The following is a 17214-nucleotide window of genomic DNA, read 5'->3' on the forward strand; positions in this document are numbered from 1 at the left end:
TTTTTTTATGCTGAAGAATATTACCAAGAAAAACAGTGGGGCAGCATGATGGATTAAAGCTGTTAACAGTTTTGATTTAATGAGCTGTGCTTGGGTAGCTTTGAAAGAACTTAGCTTGTAATCATTTTTCTCTACACATTATTATGATTTTTCCTGAGCTGACTTAAGTAATAGTCAGCTGTATTTGATTTCATGCTTTTTTAATAAAATAGTCTTAAAATTTAAACTCTGCACAGATGTAGAAAACCTTCATATTCAGAAAAAACTTTCGGAGTGACCTTATCTGTTCGTATTGGAAATAATATCCTGGTCTGCCTAGGGTAATTAGGTGTTATGAGTTTGTTAAATGTGAAAATCAGCGGCACAGACACTTTCTTTGATGCAGTATTGTTTTTTGAGGATTGCAAGGAATACCGGAGCAGTTTTCTAAAACTGTGGTTTATCCTGAGCTTGTTAGAAACACCTGGAAGTCAGTTTTCTTAAAAAACAAACAAACTATGTGTGCTCAAAGGATGCCTCTTGGCTTCTTCCAGTGGCTGTGATTGCTACTGCTTTTCACTTCCCTTCCCCCTCTTTCTTGCAGAAAAACTCTGCAGCAGCAACTAGTTGGGTGGCCAGTTACCATTTTCAAATCCAGGAGGTTTCCTGGAAACCTCCCAGCTTTGTAGGATTTTCTTTCTGTTGGTATTCTCATTTGATCCACTACCTAGGACACTGGTTTCTTACTGGTTTTTCCTATCCTCAGCTTCTTTTTTTAAGTTAATTTTGCTTTTGCCTTGAAAAAAATGCTAATTTGCTCATTATCTGTATTGAGATATCTGGTTTAAAGTGCTTGAAACAAGCTGTTAAAATACCTAAGCTTTTTCTAAATTTAATTTGAATTATAATTCTTTTATCCTTCACATCCTTTTTTGTGAGTTGACACTTGTCAATGAAACAGAAGAGCTAATCTCCAAACGCACCTGGATAGCGAAGTCAGCAGTGCATGAGATTATAAATCATACATTCTGATTCTAGATCTGTTTAACTTGACTAGACATGTTCTAAAAATGTATGTAATGAAAAAAATTTGCAAAAGCACATTACAAAGGCAAGTTTGAGTATTACGCCATGAATGACGCAGTTTTACCTAGTCTTTGCATTTGAAAGAATGGTCTGTATAAAAGTCTTTTGTGAACATAGACCTTATAGGAAACAGAAGCAAATGTTTAACCTTTATTTTAATGTGCTGTGCCAAGACAATTTATGTTAATAAAACCATAATTAATTTTAAAAGTAATATTTCCTATACAATAATTAAAATATTTTTTCTAGATATTTTTTCTGTACTTCCTTTCAAAAGCATGGACAAAAATCTACTACAAACTCAATGTATGTTTAACAGTTGCATCTTTAAATTATACTGTCACGCTTGGAGCTCTCAGTGATTTATCCCTGTAGAGGGGTTGTGGGGAGAAACTAAATTCATTTAACATAATATCAGTCTATTTTTTCCTCTTTATTTTCAGTACTAGTAGCAGCTGTCAATTTACATATGCTTCCAATAAGTTTAAAAGCACTCAATGCTTATTTATTCTTGACATTGTAGGTTTGTTGCACTGACCCCTTGGAGAGTGTATCATCTGACTTCTGTCATAATACTTGGAGTGCTAATTCTTCAGATAATAAAGGATTTGGTATTCTCAAGGATAAAAGGTAAGGCAGTATATTGATAGAGTTCCTTGCTTAAATACCTGCAGTTCAGAGCATGTTAGTTCATTACTAAATCTGCTTTGATATTACAATTATTGTAAAAGTATTAGCTAATTTCAGAGAGAAATAATATATCTGTGATGATCTATTATAATTTTCAATTAAGTTTTTCTGTATTTTGTAGGCAGGGCATTGGGAGACTTGTTTTAGCATGAGTGGAATTGTTATTAGTGAACAATCATTCTTGTTTCTTAACTGCTAGGTCTGAAAACACATCATTTTCTAAAATACCAAGTTTTACTAAACATTCATATTTCTTCTAACATTACTCTAATCACATCATTGTTGGAAAGTTTGGGAGACCCAATATAAATTGACCAACTTTCTAAACAGATTGAGAAATGACCTATCTTGGCACAGTTGAAGTAAGAAGTGAGTGCTATGTTTTTCTACTTTATGTAGTGTTTAGTTTCCAGTGTGTATAAAGTCTTACGTGAATACAACAAAATTTGAAAGGGATTTTGAGTCTGTTGGCTGTGCTGGTGTTGTTTTTTTTTAAAATTCCTGTCCTGTACTTAATTACCATCTTGAAAATTCTTTGACAAAATGCTCATCATCAGTCTAATTTTCCTTGTCAAGATTTCTTTTAAAGTGTTTATTTTGTCTTTTTTTTGATGTTGAGTCCCCATGCAAAGTGTTTCAAAAATCACCTGGAATGTGCTAAGCAGGAAATAGGTGTCAGAGAAGCATGGCATCCCTCTGTGACGTGCTACCACATCATTTCTGACTGCCAAAGCCTATTCTCTGCTGAGTTACGGCAGTTATTTGTAACCTTTTCTGAAGCATGGTTTATCATCATTGCCTTCTCTGGAGTCTTCGTTACCATTCTGTTTCCTGCCTGAGCATTACAAGCTCAGAGGCCAATTTACAAAGCCTAGCAGAATTTAATTTTTAAGCTCTGTTATATACATCACCACAAATGTTGAATGCTTCACTAGTTGGAAGGTGGTAAATTCTCTCTTGGCTGCAATTACTAATATATTTGTATTTGACTGAATCCAAGATGTACCAATATTGATGAAGCTAAGAGAGTAAGAATACCATCTTGCCTTCACTTGTGTTTCACTCCCATTTCTGTGTTACTATTTAACCCTACATTGTAGAGATGAAACTAGAAGACCCGTGTTTCCCAGTATACAAAATTATTATTTTACTACATTTAACTTTTTTTTGTTTTACTGTTCCCTTTGATGGCATTGTATGCAGAGTTCAAGAACAATCAGGTTCTTCAAGTAATACTGTAAAAATCTTGTGATAGTGACTTGAAATCAATGAAATGCCCTTGAAAAAGGAGAAGAAAATTCTTCCCAGTTTAAGACTTCTGTGTAGCTACTAGACACTTCCAACCAGCCACTAGATGGCAAGACTATTACATATTCCTAAGGAATGTAGAAAGTGGTTGTCAGTTACTAGACGTAAAGCATAAATTATGTTGGTTGTCTTCTCCTTCCATGTGAAAATATAGATAATATATAAATAAGATACTGATTTTTTTCCATTTACATTTTTAATTGATATGTTAAGTTTACAGAAAACAATTAAAGAACTGTTACTCTAAATTAATGTATCCTTCCTATTTTAACTGAGAATTCCTTAGTCATTTTGCCCAAATCTGAACATTCCTTATGAATTAAAAAAAAAATAAAATTGTTTGTTTTAGTGCATTGTGTTTCATCTTGCATTCCAACAATTGCAGGTGCGCAGCTTTGGAGGACCATTACTGACAAGTAGGTACATTATTTTTAATATATTTGTTATTTCTATCTTCTTTTTTATAGTTTGTCTTGTATTTAACAATAGTCTATTTTCCCTCTAATTAAAATAGAACTGAATTATTTTGATCTTGGCATCCTTTCGAAGTTTATTACTGCTTGTTCATCGGTTTTAATTTTTAATAATTTTGTAAGAAGTGTATTTTTTTCTGATTTGAAACGTATCAAAATGCCACTGTAAGAAAAAGCATTTCTGAAAGTATTATTGCGCTTTGTATTTTCTGGGAAGTAGTTTTTTCTTTGAAGTTGGTTATTAGGGAAAAATATTGTGTTGGTTGAGGTCACTTTCTTTTAAAACATCATTATACCAGTGCTTTGTAGAAGTAGATAAGCTTGCTGGGGTTTCCCTTTATTTCTGTAGTAGTCAATACAAGTCACTGATCATTATAGTTTCAAAGAAATATTAGTTGATATCCATAGAAATAGAAATCAATCAATAATTGTGAAGTCTGTTGACCTGCCATTGAGCTGCCTTAGTCCACAGGTAAATGTTTATGTTATGTCATTAGTATAGAGTATATAATTGATTTAATTGTTTTTAGTATAAACAGTGTCTCTGAATGGTTTACAGACAATCCATTTTCAGAATAAATTTGTATATTTAAGGTAAAAGTTTGTATATTTCAGGTATTATTCTTCTAAACAGACCACCAGGAATTGTTGTGTGTCTGATGTCATTTGAAAGCATATCCATTAGTACACAATTGTATTGCACCCTGGTACTGAAGCAACAGTAATATAAAGGTTGAGAAGGGAAGATGCAGGGTTTTGTTTTCTGCCTAGAGATAGATACCAGTATCGTGGCAGTTACAGACAGTAGATGTGCAGTCATTCCTAAACTTTAGAGGTATGAAATATCTTCAGGCTTTCTTAAAAACCTGAAGTGGAATTATGTGCAACTGATGACATGTTAGCTCATAAACTGAGCAGCATAAAATGGTTCTTCTACCAGAGCTAGTGCTACTTAGTGTGTCTGTGTAGTCTGGCAGCGCTTCAGAGATTTTAACGGAGATGCCATTGCTGTGGCACAATAGGTCAGTGTAATTTGTGTCTCATTCTTTCCTCCTGTTCTTTATGAGAGGAATTTACATAAAACTTACTACCTTTGGGGGGTTTGACATCTGAATTTACCTGTCTGTTTACATTTGAGAAGAGAAAGACAAAAAATATTAAATCAAATTGCTTGTGGAATGGAAGGAAACGGGTTTTTAACTGCTTTTTGTTTCCATGAAAAATAATTCTGCAGTCTGAGACAATTTTTTTTGTCTTGCTCTCCAGTTCATCAGGTCCCCAAAACAGAACAGTTGATTTTCGGGAAAAGACTTAAATCAGTACTCTAAATATCTGGGGTTCAGGTTTTCAGATGTCCCAGGGTCTTGGACCTGACTCTGTTCTGTGGGAAGGCAGTACAGAGAGTAGAAAAGAAAATCTGATAAGCTTAACCATAGCCTATGCCATTGGGTATTATAATACAAGCACAGTTTGTCTCTGTGTGAAATGATTTGCAATGGTAAGAACACAAGGTCAATCTGCAGGTCCATCTAGCCTGGTATCTGCTCTCTGAAAGTGCCTATAGCCAAGAGAAATACGGCCTCAGGAAGTGTGTAAAAGCAAGACAAGCTTGCAAGATCCTTCTCCTGGTGTATTTTCCCAGCCCCCAGCGACTTCCAGTTGAAGGATTTGGAAGTACCAGAAGTGGTGTCTCCCCTCCCTGCCCCAAGCTGTTCTAGGTGGACCTTACATGAATGTGTCTCATTGCTTTTGTTCTCAAAGACACTTGCTATTTGTAACATCCCGTAGCACAGATATCCACAGCTGAACTATGTGTTTTGCGAACACAGCCTTGTGTTTGTTTACTGCTGTATAATAGTTTCTTTATCCCTTTCTACCTTTTTTTCTGTGTTGGAGAAACAGTGAGCAATCACTCTCCGTTCTCCAGGAAGCTGTGACTTTATAAACCTCTACCCTGTCCTGTTCAGTTCATGATGAACTTTGTGCCTAAAAACAGAAGTTCTCTGTAGCTTTGATCTCTTCATTGTGCTTTGCTGCACTTTCCTTCCATTTTTCTTGTCCCTTTTGTTGGCAGGGGCAGGAGGCGGGCAGAAACAGAAATAGCGTTAAGCATTCACGGAGACCGTTGGACTGTACATTGGCATGGGACTGCACGTTGTCATAAGAATGCCCTCTCATCAAGATAAATCCTAATGCTTGATGGCTTTTTTAACCTCTGCTGAGCTCTGGATTGTTGTTTTCATGGATATATGAACATCTCAAGATTATGTTCCTGAGGAGTAAAAGTCAGCTTTAAGCCTATGTGACTTTAAGATTATTTTTTTTTGTCTTTGAATCTCTCCACATTTCATCAGCCTTTTTGCAAGCAAATCACTTGATACTTGGTTAAAGTTCTGCAGTTCCTTGCAGTTGGTCTCCATCTTTACCAGAATAATTCCTCTCATATCCCATGACTTTGCAGTCTCTGTAAGACCATTTGAGGAGAGATTATTTTGAAAGCCACATCTGAAATTCAGGTGAAATTTTCTGGATATCGATGTTCACCTACAAGTTGGTTGATTTTCTGAAAGCACAGAAGGTTTGTGATGTGCTGTCCTTTATAGGATACCATAGGATAGACATGCAGGTCCTTTATGAGATTTCCTGGCAGTTTGCACAGACCAGAGATGAGTCTTTACGGGTTTGCAGTTCTCTGGCTCTTGCATACCTTGTCTAAAAATAGGTGTTGCTTTAGACATTTCACAGTTCTCTGGTATTAAGGCAGCTTTGACAGGTTATTTAAGATAAATGGAATTTCAACTGTTGAAGCCTAGCTTTCATTTAGAACTTTTATAATTTCACATAAAGACTTTGCATTTGTTTGCACTGTGGCTATGTTTGGGTTTTTTCTTTTTTTCTGAATGCTAACATTAAGGTGCCTGTTGATTGTGGTGCTTTTCATTTTACTTGAGATTGGATATGAAGAACTGTTTGCATGTTATTTTATATAAGCAAGCTGTGTCAAACATCTCCATACTGTCTGTCTACAAAAACCAATACCCAGGAGAGAATCACACACTCTTAAATAACATAGGGAGAAAAAGTTTAGTAGGTCTGTGGTACTTTGAATGAGAGGCAATGCCTTTTCCCAAATATTAGATGTGTTTGTAGTCTTTACAGCCTTACATTTAACTGCCTTACAGTCCGCCCAGAATGGCCCTGTGCAGGCTGGAAAGGTTTCCTGGTCTGTGCCAACTTTGAAATTACTTGGGTTATTTGGAAAAGTGCAAGTTTGCATGTGCCAGAACTATTGCCGATAGCTATTTTAGTGGTTTAACTGCATAAATAACCAATTCTAGAGCCTTACAGCATTGCCACACCCAGTTTAGTGTATCAAAATATAGTCAGAAAGTAACAAATTACCTGAACAGACTAATTTCCAGCCTTACCTTTGTGTTACTTAATTCTGGTTTTGAAAATCAACACCAGTTAGTATCACACTATGATCTTTCATAAATGGTAGCACAGCTTTATGATTTTTAATAGTGAAATGGTATGAATTGTACTGTTATTTTTGCAAGAAAAGCTGGTGGTAGCTGAAGGGTGGATGACTGATTATTGCTGTTCTGACACCTGCATTTTTTCCAACGTTCACTTCTATTTTACATCCATTCTGCTGCACGTGTGCTCCAAGCATCAGAGATCAAGTCCTTCAATAAAGACACTGTTAAGTTGTTGCACTTGCTTTTAGTCCTCCTTTATCTTTGTTGAGTGCTGCTGACTAGCTAAAGCAAGCATAGCCTCACTTCTTTTTCATTGCCCTAACTCGAATGCAGAATGCTAGTTGTCTCCCATGTAAAATGTGCCCATGTTAGAAGACCCGTGCTTTTATTTCTAATGGAGTCATTTAGTACTATTTTAAGTTAAAAATTTTTGAACTGAAACAAGGTCTCAGCCTAAGCCTTTCTCAGTGAAGCTGACTCTTGTAACACGCTTTTCTGAACCTGCTTCTTTTTCTGAGGAGCTCTTCTACTGATATCTTACCTTTTTTAAAAATGGATAACAACTGTTAAAGCAGCAGTCAAGATGGTAACTTGTCAAATTACTCTTTTTCTTTATAAAGATTTTTTTTTTCTTCCTGTCCTAGCAAGATTGAAACCTGATGCTTCTCTGGTCACTACTAGTAGTATTAGAATATGGACAGTATTGTGGCACACCTTCATTTCTTGAGTGGTCAAACTTAAGGAGGTCAAATTAATATTAATTCAAAATTATGCTTTTTATAACAAACCTTAAAAAAAAACCCAAATCAGCTTCAGCCTGCAAGGAGGCTAAGCAACAGTCCTTTAAAATGGCCATCAGAGAGACACTAAAGAGAATAAGCCAGAAAGAAAGGAGTTAATGGCTGTGAAAACTGGCAGCTGTGCATAGCTAGTTTTCAGGCCCCACAGTGCTTTATCATTGTCTTAAATTAAAGCTACTGACTTCTAGAAGAGGCTTGCCTGACCAAAGGTTGTGTTAAGCGCCGTACTGCACTAGTAGCCGCGCCAGCCACACAGACTGCAGTAGATGTGTAGTGCTGACTACGTTATTATACATTGAATGTCTTGGTTATAATTCTTTAGGCCATGAAAGTAAGTCCTGAAAGAGTTCTCCTGGCCCTGTATTTTGAAAGAATGACTCTTCCTTCTAGAGGGGATTTTCCTCCCCAGTAGACTTCCACGTCTTCTTCTGGTCCCAAGAGAAGGGAAAAATAATGTAGCACCACACCCTGAACAGCGTGTCTTACCACTGCTGCCTGTACAATCAGACCAATCAAAACTTGGACTTCTGTAAGAATAAACAAAGAAAGGACCATCACAAGAAAAAGGACACTTCTTGGCTGCAGCTTTTAACTGGCAGCTGTCTTTGCTGAAGAAATTCAGGACTTGATGCTGAAAACCATGGGTTAATATTGAAGCTCTCTTGAAGCTCAGTAGTTAGCTAACTGGGATATTTCTAAGGTAACAGCCTTCACTGACAGGTTACAAAGAGGTGTACAGAGGTTATTGTTCAAGCCCAGGATGTTCCTGTTTCTCACGCGCACACACACACACACACACACTTCCTCCAGTCCCTCCTGAAGGGACTTCTTTTATGAGAGTTAACTGTGGTGCTACTTCTGGACTCCCAGAGCCATCAAAGTTGCTGCCCACTTTCAGGGGAGTGTTACTGCTTGGGTGCTAAAGCCCTGTTGTGACAGATCTGCTTCAGATTCGGGTCATAACTTCCCAAGACCTGAATTCATCTTTCAACCTACACAAATTCCCTTGCATCAGCCCAGCTCATAGACATTTGCATGCATTGCAACGGTCAGTGCAGTATGAAGAAGGGTAGTATTCTGTACTAGCCCCATTCAGAGCTTGACAGACTTCACACAATGTGTGGTTATTGTTTTTTATCCAAGAAGAAGAAAAAAATCTTAATCTAATCGTGACTGCATAATACACTTGTGCAAAATTATTCCGAATATGTCACTGACAGCAATGAAAAAAACCTTTTCATGTTATCACTAAAGATAAATGAGACAATTCCTCCTTTCATCTAATTATCATGCTTCATTTATTAGGTCTGAGGCTTTACATGCCTTTGATTTGCATATACTTTGCCTGCTGGGTTTGCTTAAGGCAATCTGCAAGTGATTTGCCTGAAGATTTCTGATGGAGTCTGCCTAGTCTTATGTCATAGTCAGTGGAGAAAGAGTTGAAATACTTTGTGATACACACAGCATGATTCATCTCGTCCTAAATGCATGTCTGTGGGCTGGTCAGGTATGTTGTACCTTAATGGTGACGACTTGTTTCCCTTGAATATATACCAAAAGCCTAGGGTGGTGAGATGAGTAAGAGCATTTAAAATCCTGTGTCATTATTCCCTGTTGGTCTGAAGTCCTGTCTGTCTTAAAGATGCCATTGACTAGTGCTCACAGTTACAATAAGAAGCTGACTCTTGCAGCAATATGCTGGGATACCATTCCACAGCGGTAACAACTGCAGGGCTCAACAAACAAACATGGGGACTAGATTTACCTCTGTCTCTTTGCTATGCAAGCAGTTTCTCTGAAATACGTTTCTGGCACAGTGTGATTGTGTATTCAGATCACTCATCAGACCTTAAGGATATGCCGCTTAATCGTACGTCAAAAAAAAAATAATTCTTTCTGTCCTTCAAGGTGTTGCAAGGAGATCTCATTGCAGATGAGTGGATTAGGAAATAAGAGGTCTTTTTCCATTAGGAAACCTAAACAGAATCAGGGTTGCAATGGAAGTATTCCTGTTTTGTTTCCTTGATTGTTGCATCAATCTTTCCTTGATGATCCATTTCCTTGATGTTGCAAATAGGAACAAAGGTAATGTAAGACAAGGCCAGTTGTGTTGGCCAGTCAGAACTGAAACATGGGACTGCTGGTGTCAGTTCCCATTGTGCAGTCTCTTGGTCATCCAGACGAGATCCATTTTTCACATGGCTGTACACAACTGCATGCAATTTGGTAACAGACTGAAGAAAAACTTTTCCTGTGGACCTACAGGAAGGCAGAGGGCAGAATATAGTATAATGGATAAATAGATAAAAATAGGTTTCACAGTGCAAATATTTCCTCCTTCAGTTGTTTAGATATAATCTGAAGGCACGTATTGTACTCAAAGGCTTCCACTCATATTTTGTAGTGTTTGCTGTTCAGTTCATTTCAGCTCATATATTCATAGGAGCTTGTGCTGGAATGTATATGTGGCTGAGTAACATACCTCAAATAATTCTGCTTAAAAATACGATTCTCCCAAATATTCTTAATAGAAAAAAGTGATTGCAGTCCTGCAGAAAGTGAATGCATACTCGTGGAACTGTAATCTTATCAAATAGAAAGAGAATTTTATTTGCGGTTTAAACCTATATTTTGTGTATTCCATAGCCACTGTACTGTTCAAATATCAATTACTGTAATTATCATTCGTTTAATATAATGCATTGTCACAACTCAGCTAGCAATATGCGTGGTGGTTTTTTTATCTTCAGATCACAAAGGCACATTATAGAGAAGTGTGCAAATCTGTTGTGGGTTGCAGAAAGAATTGTCTACATTGCAAAAACTTCTTGACGCTTGCATATTTATTTTTGAGTTTTTTATATCACGTGACTTTATTCCTGCTTTCTAAGTAGTTATTTCCAAATTACTACCTCACTTTTCAGTTAACGTGTTCTTCAGGGTTTATTTTTATATTCGATAAATGATAAAATCAGCATTCTGGTAAAATGTTGTGTGTTCATTTTCTTACAGGAACAAAAAATAATATTTCAGTAGAAAGGATGTAACTTTGGCAAAGGTGTCACACAAAGTCTGAAGACCATTTGATATGTTTTCTTACACACTTATCCTTTGGTTTTGGTTGGGTTTTTTCCCATTTTGTGTTCATGCATTTGGCTTGTCAAATACAGCATGTTCTCGATGAGTTTGGCTGGTGGATTGTTCCATGCCATTTAACAGTTTGAGCTCCAATTTGAACCCTGATTCTGTCCTCTACAGTGTCCTCCACCCCTCCCAGGGTATTGCCACTCACTCATCTGAAGGATTAGTGCGGATACTGAATGAAAATGCTGAAGGCGTATCAATCTCATGTAACAAAACACTTCTAATACCTGCCCTTTGGTATGGCTTTTCAGTTAAAGGTGAAGTTATTTTATGGGGATTGCATATAAGCCATACTTCTGCACTTTGCTTTTAAGTGTCATATAGGAAATCTGAAGCATTGCAACAGTTGAGATGTATGCTTCCATCTTTTCTTTAGGATGGGCTCTGTACTTTATTTAAAAGAAATATGCCACCTTTTTTACTTTTTTAGATACTGAATCATCCTTGTTGACTGCTTTAATGGCTTCTCAGCTATGTTACTAACCTGGTCACTATCTCTCCCAGGTATCCAAGTGAGAGTAGTTGATCTGAAATTACTTAGATAACCCTGTTTTTTCTAGTTTCAACTTCATAAATCATTGAGAAATGTATTAATCTTTTCATTTGTCCCACAGTTCTTTCCTGTCCTCTAATCCGCTGGCTAGTTGTTGTTCAAAGTTATCAAGAATTATTTAAACTTTTTATTCTATTTAGAGAGCTCTGAAAGATTTAAATGTTTTTGTGCTTTGGTTTTGCAACACTGAGATTCTATGGAGTCATTCAGAAGACTACCATTTTTTTACCTCTAGGAAATCCTTTTTCTTCTGTTCTTCTGGTAACAAAAGGGTGTTATTGATACAACTATTTAATTAAAATTTCAAGGTATGGAAGAACTCCTCACGTAGTCTGAATTGACAGTTGTTTTTTGGTCTTACTAATCTCTCACAGGCAGGAGATTTCAGTAGTCATTTCTAAGCATGTTGTTTGAAAGCGGGTATTTTTTGTTTGTTTCTTTTGGGGTTTTTTTTAGTGTTCTGTTTTTATCTTCTCAGGGATAAAAAGATACTATTCCTTGAATAAGTCAGAAGGAATAATTTCACGGAACAACTTCAGGAGGTTTCATGTGGAGACTTCTAAGAATGCTTATACCTAGCATTATTGTTGGACTCAATGATATTAAAGGCCGTTCCAACCTAAGTGATTCTATGATTTTGCCAGTTTACCGCTATGTTGGAAAAAAGGTCATCTGGGCACCTGCACAGTGAGATGTGTTAAATAAACTAGGTTTGAAATACTTTTATTTGAATGAAGTCACTGCATGCATCCATGATTAAATGTGTGAAATAAATACCTGACATAAATGCAGTCTTTGCAAACTGCAGGTTGTGCTGCATCCTGTGCAAAAGTGACTGAGTAATTAATTTCCTTTGTTGCTCATTGGTAAAAATTAACTGTTACACTCAGTTGAAAAATGCTAGCTCCATAATAATGGGAAGATGGACAATACAGCCTTTGTTTGTCATAGTTTTAATGAAAATATAAGTCAGTCTTTCTTCAGCAATTTTCAACATATATTAAAGCCAGCTCTATTCTGTGTTTCATTTCTTGAAGTACAGAGCTGCAGTCACCATACACTTATTCATGAGAGTTTTGCTTCTGGATCCCCTGTATCAAAAATGCCATTCTGTTAAAGGTGTCTGTGAGCGCAGCCAGGTGGATTTGTACGTTGTGAACAGCCTAAGAACTGCTAATTCGGAGCTGACCCAGTTCTGATAGCTCTTGTGTCATGCTTGCTGGCATGTCACGTAATACCTATATTACCATTGCTGGGGAAAAAAATGCAACCCTCCCCACTACTGCCTACCATAATCTAGGCTGTCTCACATCTTTTTTTATTGCTATGTTTATTGTAATGATAAAATGTTTCTTTCATCACAGTATTAACTAAACATTAAGTAGAAGACACTTAGAATAGCAGGCGTTCGGTTCTTTGGTTTTTTTTAGTTCAACATGTTTCCAGCACTAAGAAAACAAAACAACAAGTGGACATTCATGGGAGTTGAAAGGAAAGTAATAAAGAGAATACACACAATTCGGTCCAGGAGGTGACGAGAGAAACAAACCAGAGATTTAGAAAGAGAATATTGCCAAAATGGTTAGCGTTACTGTGGAGCTCTCCCTTTCTCAACTTTGCACTATCTCAATAACAAGCGCTTAGATCTCTTCCGTCTTGGACAAGAGCAAGTATGGCAGGTGCTGCATTTCAGGTCGCTGATTTGTGCAGTGTAGTTGCGTGCTGTTTGCTAAGTTTTTCCAGCTTTCAACAAGGGAGTTTGGAGGTGTCATTAACTATTTAATATTTTCATGTTATCGATACAGCAGTATTGGCACCAGTATTTTTCAGCAGCAGAGAGAAACCTTTAAACATGTAATTACAGGGAAAACAAAATACACTCTTTTGTGTTGAGCGGTGGGGCGCATTTCGGACGCGGTGCTAGTTAACGGTTGGATTTAAAGATCTTAAAAGTCTTTTCCAGCCTAAAGGGTTCTGTGATTTTATGACGTACAATGAAATGTGCAAGCTTCTCTTAAAGTATTCATTTATCCCGTATTTGTGGGTTGCTTTCTTAAGCCTGTGAATATCTCTGTAGAAAAACTGTATCTGAAAAACTGCAGAGGAGCTGTGCTGGTACCATCTATCTCGGATCACTTTTTCTGTCTGCCTTTAGGGACCCCTGTTGAGGCAAGCAATTAATCTTTGCTTGCTGTGGGGTGCAAGGACCCCAACAGAGAGTATCAAATGAGTTAAAACGGACGATATTTGGGTACCTCCCGAACCTTAAGAAAATGTTGTTCTCTGACCATTTTTGAGCAGATCAGCTTTCTCATGCTAACCATAGCATCTGTTACTCTTTCCCTATTTATTTTTCAAAGCTGCTTGGAAATTGTCAGCTACTGGCAGGCACACTTACATATTACTGTCAGTTCTGAGTATTACTGCACTTCTCAGTATAAAGACCTTGATTTTTTTTCTTCCTTTGACTTGCTTATATTTACAAAGTCTTTGTTATAAATAGCATGCTTCAGAGTCAGGTTATAGAAGGTACACTCTGGCTGCTGGCCTAAATAGTGTAAGAAAACCTGTCCAAGGATGTGATTGACAGGTATTTCCTCAATAAGAAAGTGAAACTTGAAATAAAGTATATGTGGAGGAAAGTGATCAGACCCCTCATATCCTAGATGAAGATTCTTCCAGTTGAAGGATCAAAAGGTTTGGACATGCTCTTATAAAATGTCAGCCAAAAAGTAACGTTCGTTCTTAGACAGGTGTACTTCAACTCACATGTTGAACTTTAAGCTCAGATTGTGAACTGCCTTTTGAAGGGTAGCAAAAGCCTTCCTACCCAGCTCAGCCAGGGAAAGGGGAAGATTTGGATGCAGTTGCATCATTTTGAACAGATGAGCTCTCACTCCCTGCCACTGTCAGCCTGCACCCTAAATTTTTATTCTTAAGCCGTCAAGACTTTTGAACAAGTACTTAGTATTCTGGGATTTTCTAATTTGTGCTGGGAATCATGTCAGATGTCTCACAGTTTGTAGTTGTGCCTTTGCAGAAGTAGCTGCATATCAGTACACTAGAAGTAACACTACATTACTGGTTAGAGTGTGATCTTTAATTACTTATTTTCAAGTGGAGGTACTGTATTCCAAGGCTTTGCAGACAGCACAGAGTGGAAAAAGTCAGATTCTTCTAAAGAATATGCTTTTCTTAGGGCAACTTGGAGTTAGGAAGACTATCTTTTAGCTAAAAGATTTCACAGAGTTTAGTCAGGCAGTGTTTACTAATGTCTGGACAGGTAGACCTTAGCTGCACACTGTTCTATCCCAGAATTGGTTAACAAGCAGTAGTACCTTTTTTAGAGTATCAAGGTACCATGCCCTGTTAAAGAGAACAGAAAAATTACATACAGTCGAAACATCCATTTTGTAACATTTTGTAGTGTTAGACCATACAACAATTTTAACTACTGCCTAGTCCAAAACAGCCTGATAGTCAGAGAGCTGTTGGGTATGTGCCTGCGTCAGAGGTTTGTTCTGCTTGCAAATGTAATGTTCATATTTTCCACCTTTTGTAAATACTTTAAAATGTTCATTATATAATTAGGTGGGTTGCATCGAATTATTAGTAATACTTAAACCAGCAGAATATTGTTGCAACGAATACCAGACAGATCATGAGTAGAGGAAGAGTGCATTTGTGATGTGTGGAGCTTTGAACGGAATGACAGACCTTAAATTGCTCATCAGAAGATAAGTTTGAAAAACTGACCTTTTTAAAAGGTAGAGAGTAAATAGAAAGATTAATGTTAAAATGGTCATGTGTCTTATTCCCTATGTTTATTCCATTGCACATGTAACATTTTTACCATCAGTATATTTATTCTATTCTTACCGCTTTCCATTTTAACAGTTGAACAACTGTGAGAGATAGCTTACAATCCTGAAGTCATTTGACTTGTCATCTTAAAGTGTATTTATAAACTATAGCATTCAGGGAGCCCCCAGTGTTACTTTAAATAGAGAGACTGCTTTTAGGATTAAGAAAAAAAAATGGACTGTTTAATCTTGGCATTGGTTTTCTTAAACACAAGTGAAATCATATTTGATAAAAAAACTTCATAAAAACAGGTAACAGACTTCACCATGTTCTGTTTTTTCATATTATCACTCAAGACTGCACGAAATCTTACGGCTTATGCCAAACTCAAAAATGTGAAAAAGATGTGTTTCTCCTGCAAGTACAAACAGCTTTTTTCCCCCTTTTAATATTCGTATATATTAACTGTTTCTCTAGGCAGAAATGCTGCTTTTGTTATTTTAGTATTTTGAGAAGAACAGGGTTTGTTCCACACAAAATGTTACTAAATCAAATACCCAAACGTACCATAGGTATATTTATTAGAGGAGTTTATTACTCAGTTGCTGTGATGACTTGTCACAGTTGTTGCCAGTCGTGGATTTTTATGTTTTTTCTTGCCACGTAATTTAACATCAATCTGGTTATGAGAATATTTATACATGATATACAGAAATGGTTCTGGGCCGAGCTGTCCCTAAGCATTGATTTCAGCATCATGAGAGCAGCTTTCAGATAATTCTATAGATAATGCAAAGGTTTTAGAACCTGAAACCCAAGTCACTGAATCAGTGACTGTTTTCTGTGCTTAGAAGGCTTGCTTTTCTGTACATTATATGTGGTTTGAGAAACTGAATTATTTAAATAATACTTTTTACTATTTTGTATCTCAACAACCAGAACAAAGATTGAAAATTCTATAGCACTACACAGTTTTCTATAAATATGCCCTTGATATGAAGCAAGAACATAGAAATTACATTTTCAGTTTTGTAAAAATGCTGGTTTTGACAAGAAGAAAATACATACAGGTCTCCTAACAGCCTGCTGATTTAATTCCTGTCAAGTTAACAATTTATAAAACATATTGGAAATTTGAAGGTAATAAGAAGGAAAAAGAAGCAATTTCAGTTAATTTGAGAACTTTATAAAAGAAGCAAGAAACATTTATGATTAATGAAACAAGGTATTAAGAAACATACACTAGTTATTGCCATGGTAAGAAAAGGATGTCATTGCTTGGAATCTTTAGAATGGTGATAGTCAGGAAAAAGATCAGTGTAAGTAGAGTTGAGTTTGTGTAGTAGTCAGGTTTTGATCTTTAGTTGCATCTGGTTTGCCAAATGCAAGCATTAGATTACAAAACGCATGACGGAAGTTATTTACAGCAGGGGGGCATAAGAACCTATAGTCGTCCTTTTTTTTTTTTTTTTTTTTTTTTTTTAAATGTTGCAGATGCCTAGGTTGTTGTAACACGTGAGGGTGTGTTTCCAAGCACAACATCTGATTAGTCACTAATTTAGTAAGGAATGTCCTGGCACACAGTTTTGTTGAAGCATGTGAGACTACCAGCAGAATAACATACTATGTTCTTTTAGGTGTTTCGACATACAGTTGGGTAAAACAGCTTAGCTGTTTTGAAACAAACATTATGATATTCCTTCCCTGAGTCTCCTTTTTTTCATCTTCTTTTTTCCAAGAAGAGATGTTGCATGTTTATGCAATGTATATATTGAAATATGTTTCGTGCATTATTTTTTTTGTTTTGTTACTATTCCAAGATGGTTTAGAGTCTAAATGACACTCAAAATCAGCTCTATAAAACTACATGTCTTTTATTTTTTACACTGTGGAAA

The 17214-nt window shown here is 36.5% G+C and overlaps 1 protein-coding gene across 2 annotated transcripts in view; it reads left to right on the forward strand.

Moving 5' to 3' along the window:
- Positions 1–17214, forward strand: part of RETREG1 (reticulophagy regulator 1) — a 70124-nt gene that overhangs the window by 14464 nt on the left and 38446 nt on the right. Inside the window, exons 2-3 of one of the 2 annotated variants that reach the window (XM_055800313.1) lie at positions 1589–1695; positions 3413–3479. In XM_055800313.1, the coding sequence (XP_055656288.1) occupies positions 1589–1695; positions 3413–3479 (174 nt within the window). The remainder of the gene's footprint in view (positions 1–1588; positions 1696–3412; positions 3480–17214) is intronic. The other variant, XM_055800314.1, reaches the window with a different exon arrangement.

The sequence above is a fragment of the Falco peregrinus genome, chromosome 3, assembly GCF_023634155.1.
Source record: "Falco peregrinus isolate bFalPer1 chromosome 3, bFalPer1.pri, whole genome shotgun sequence".
Taxonomy (NCBI): Eukaryota; Metazoa; Chordata; class Aves; order Falconiformes; family Falconidae; genus Falco; species Falco peregrinus.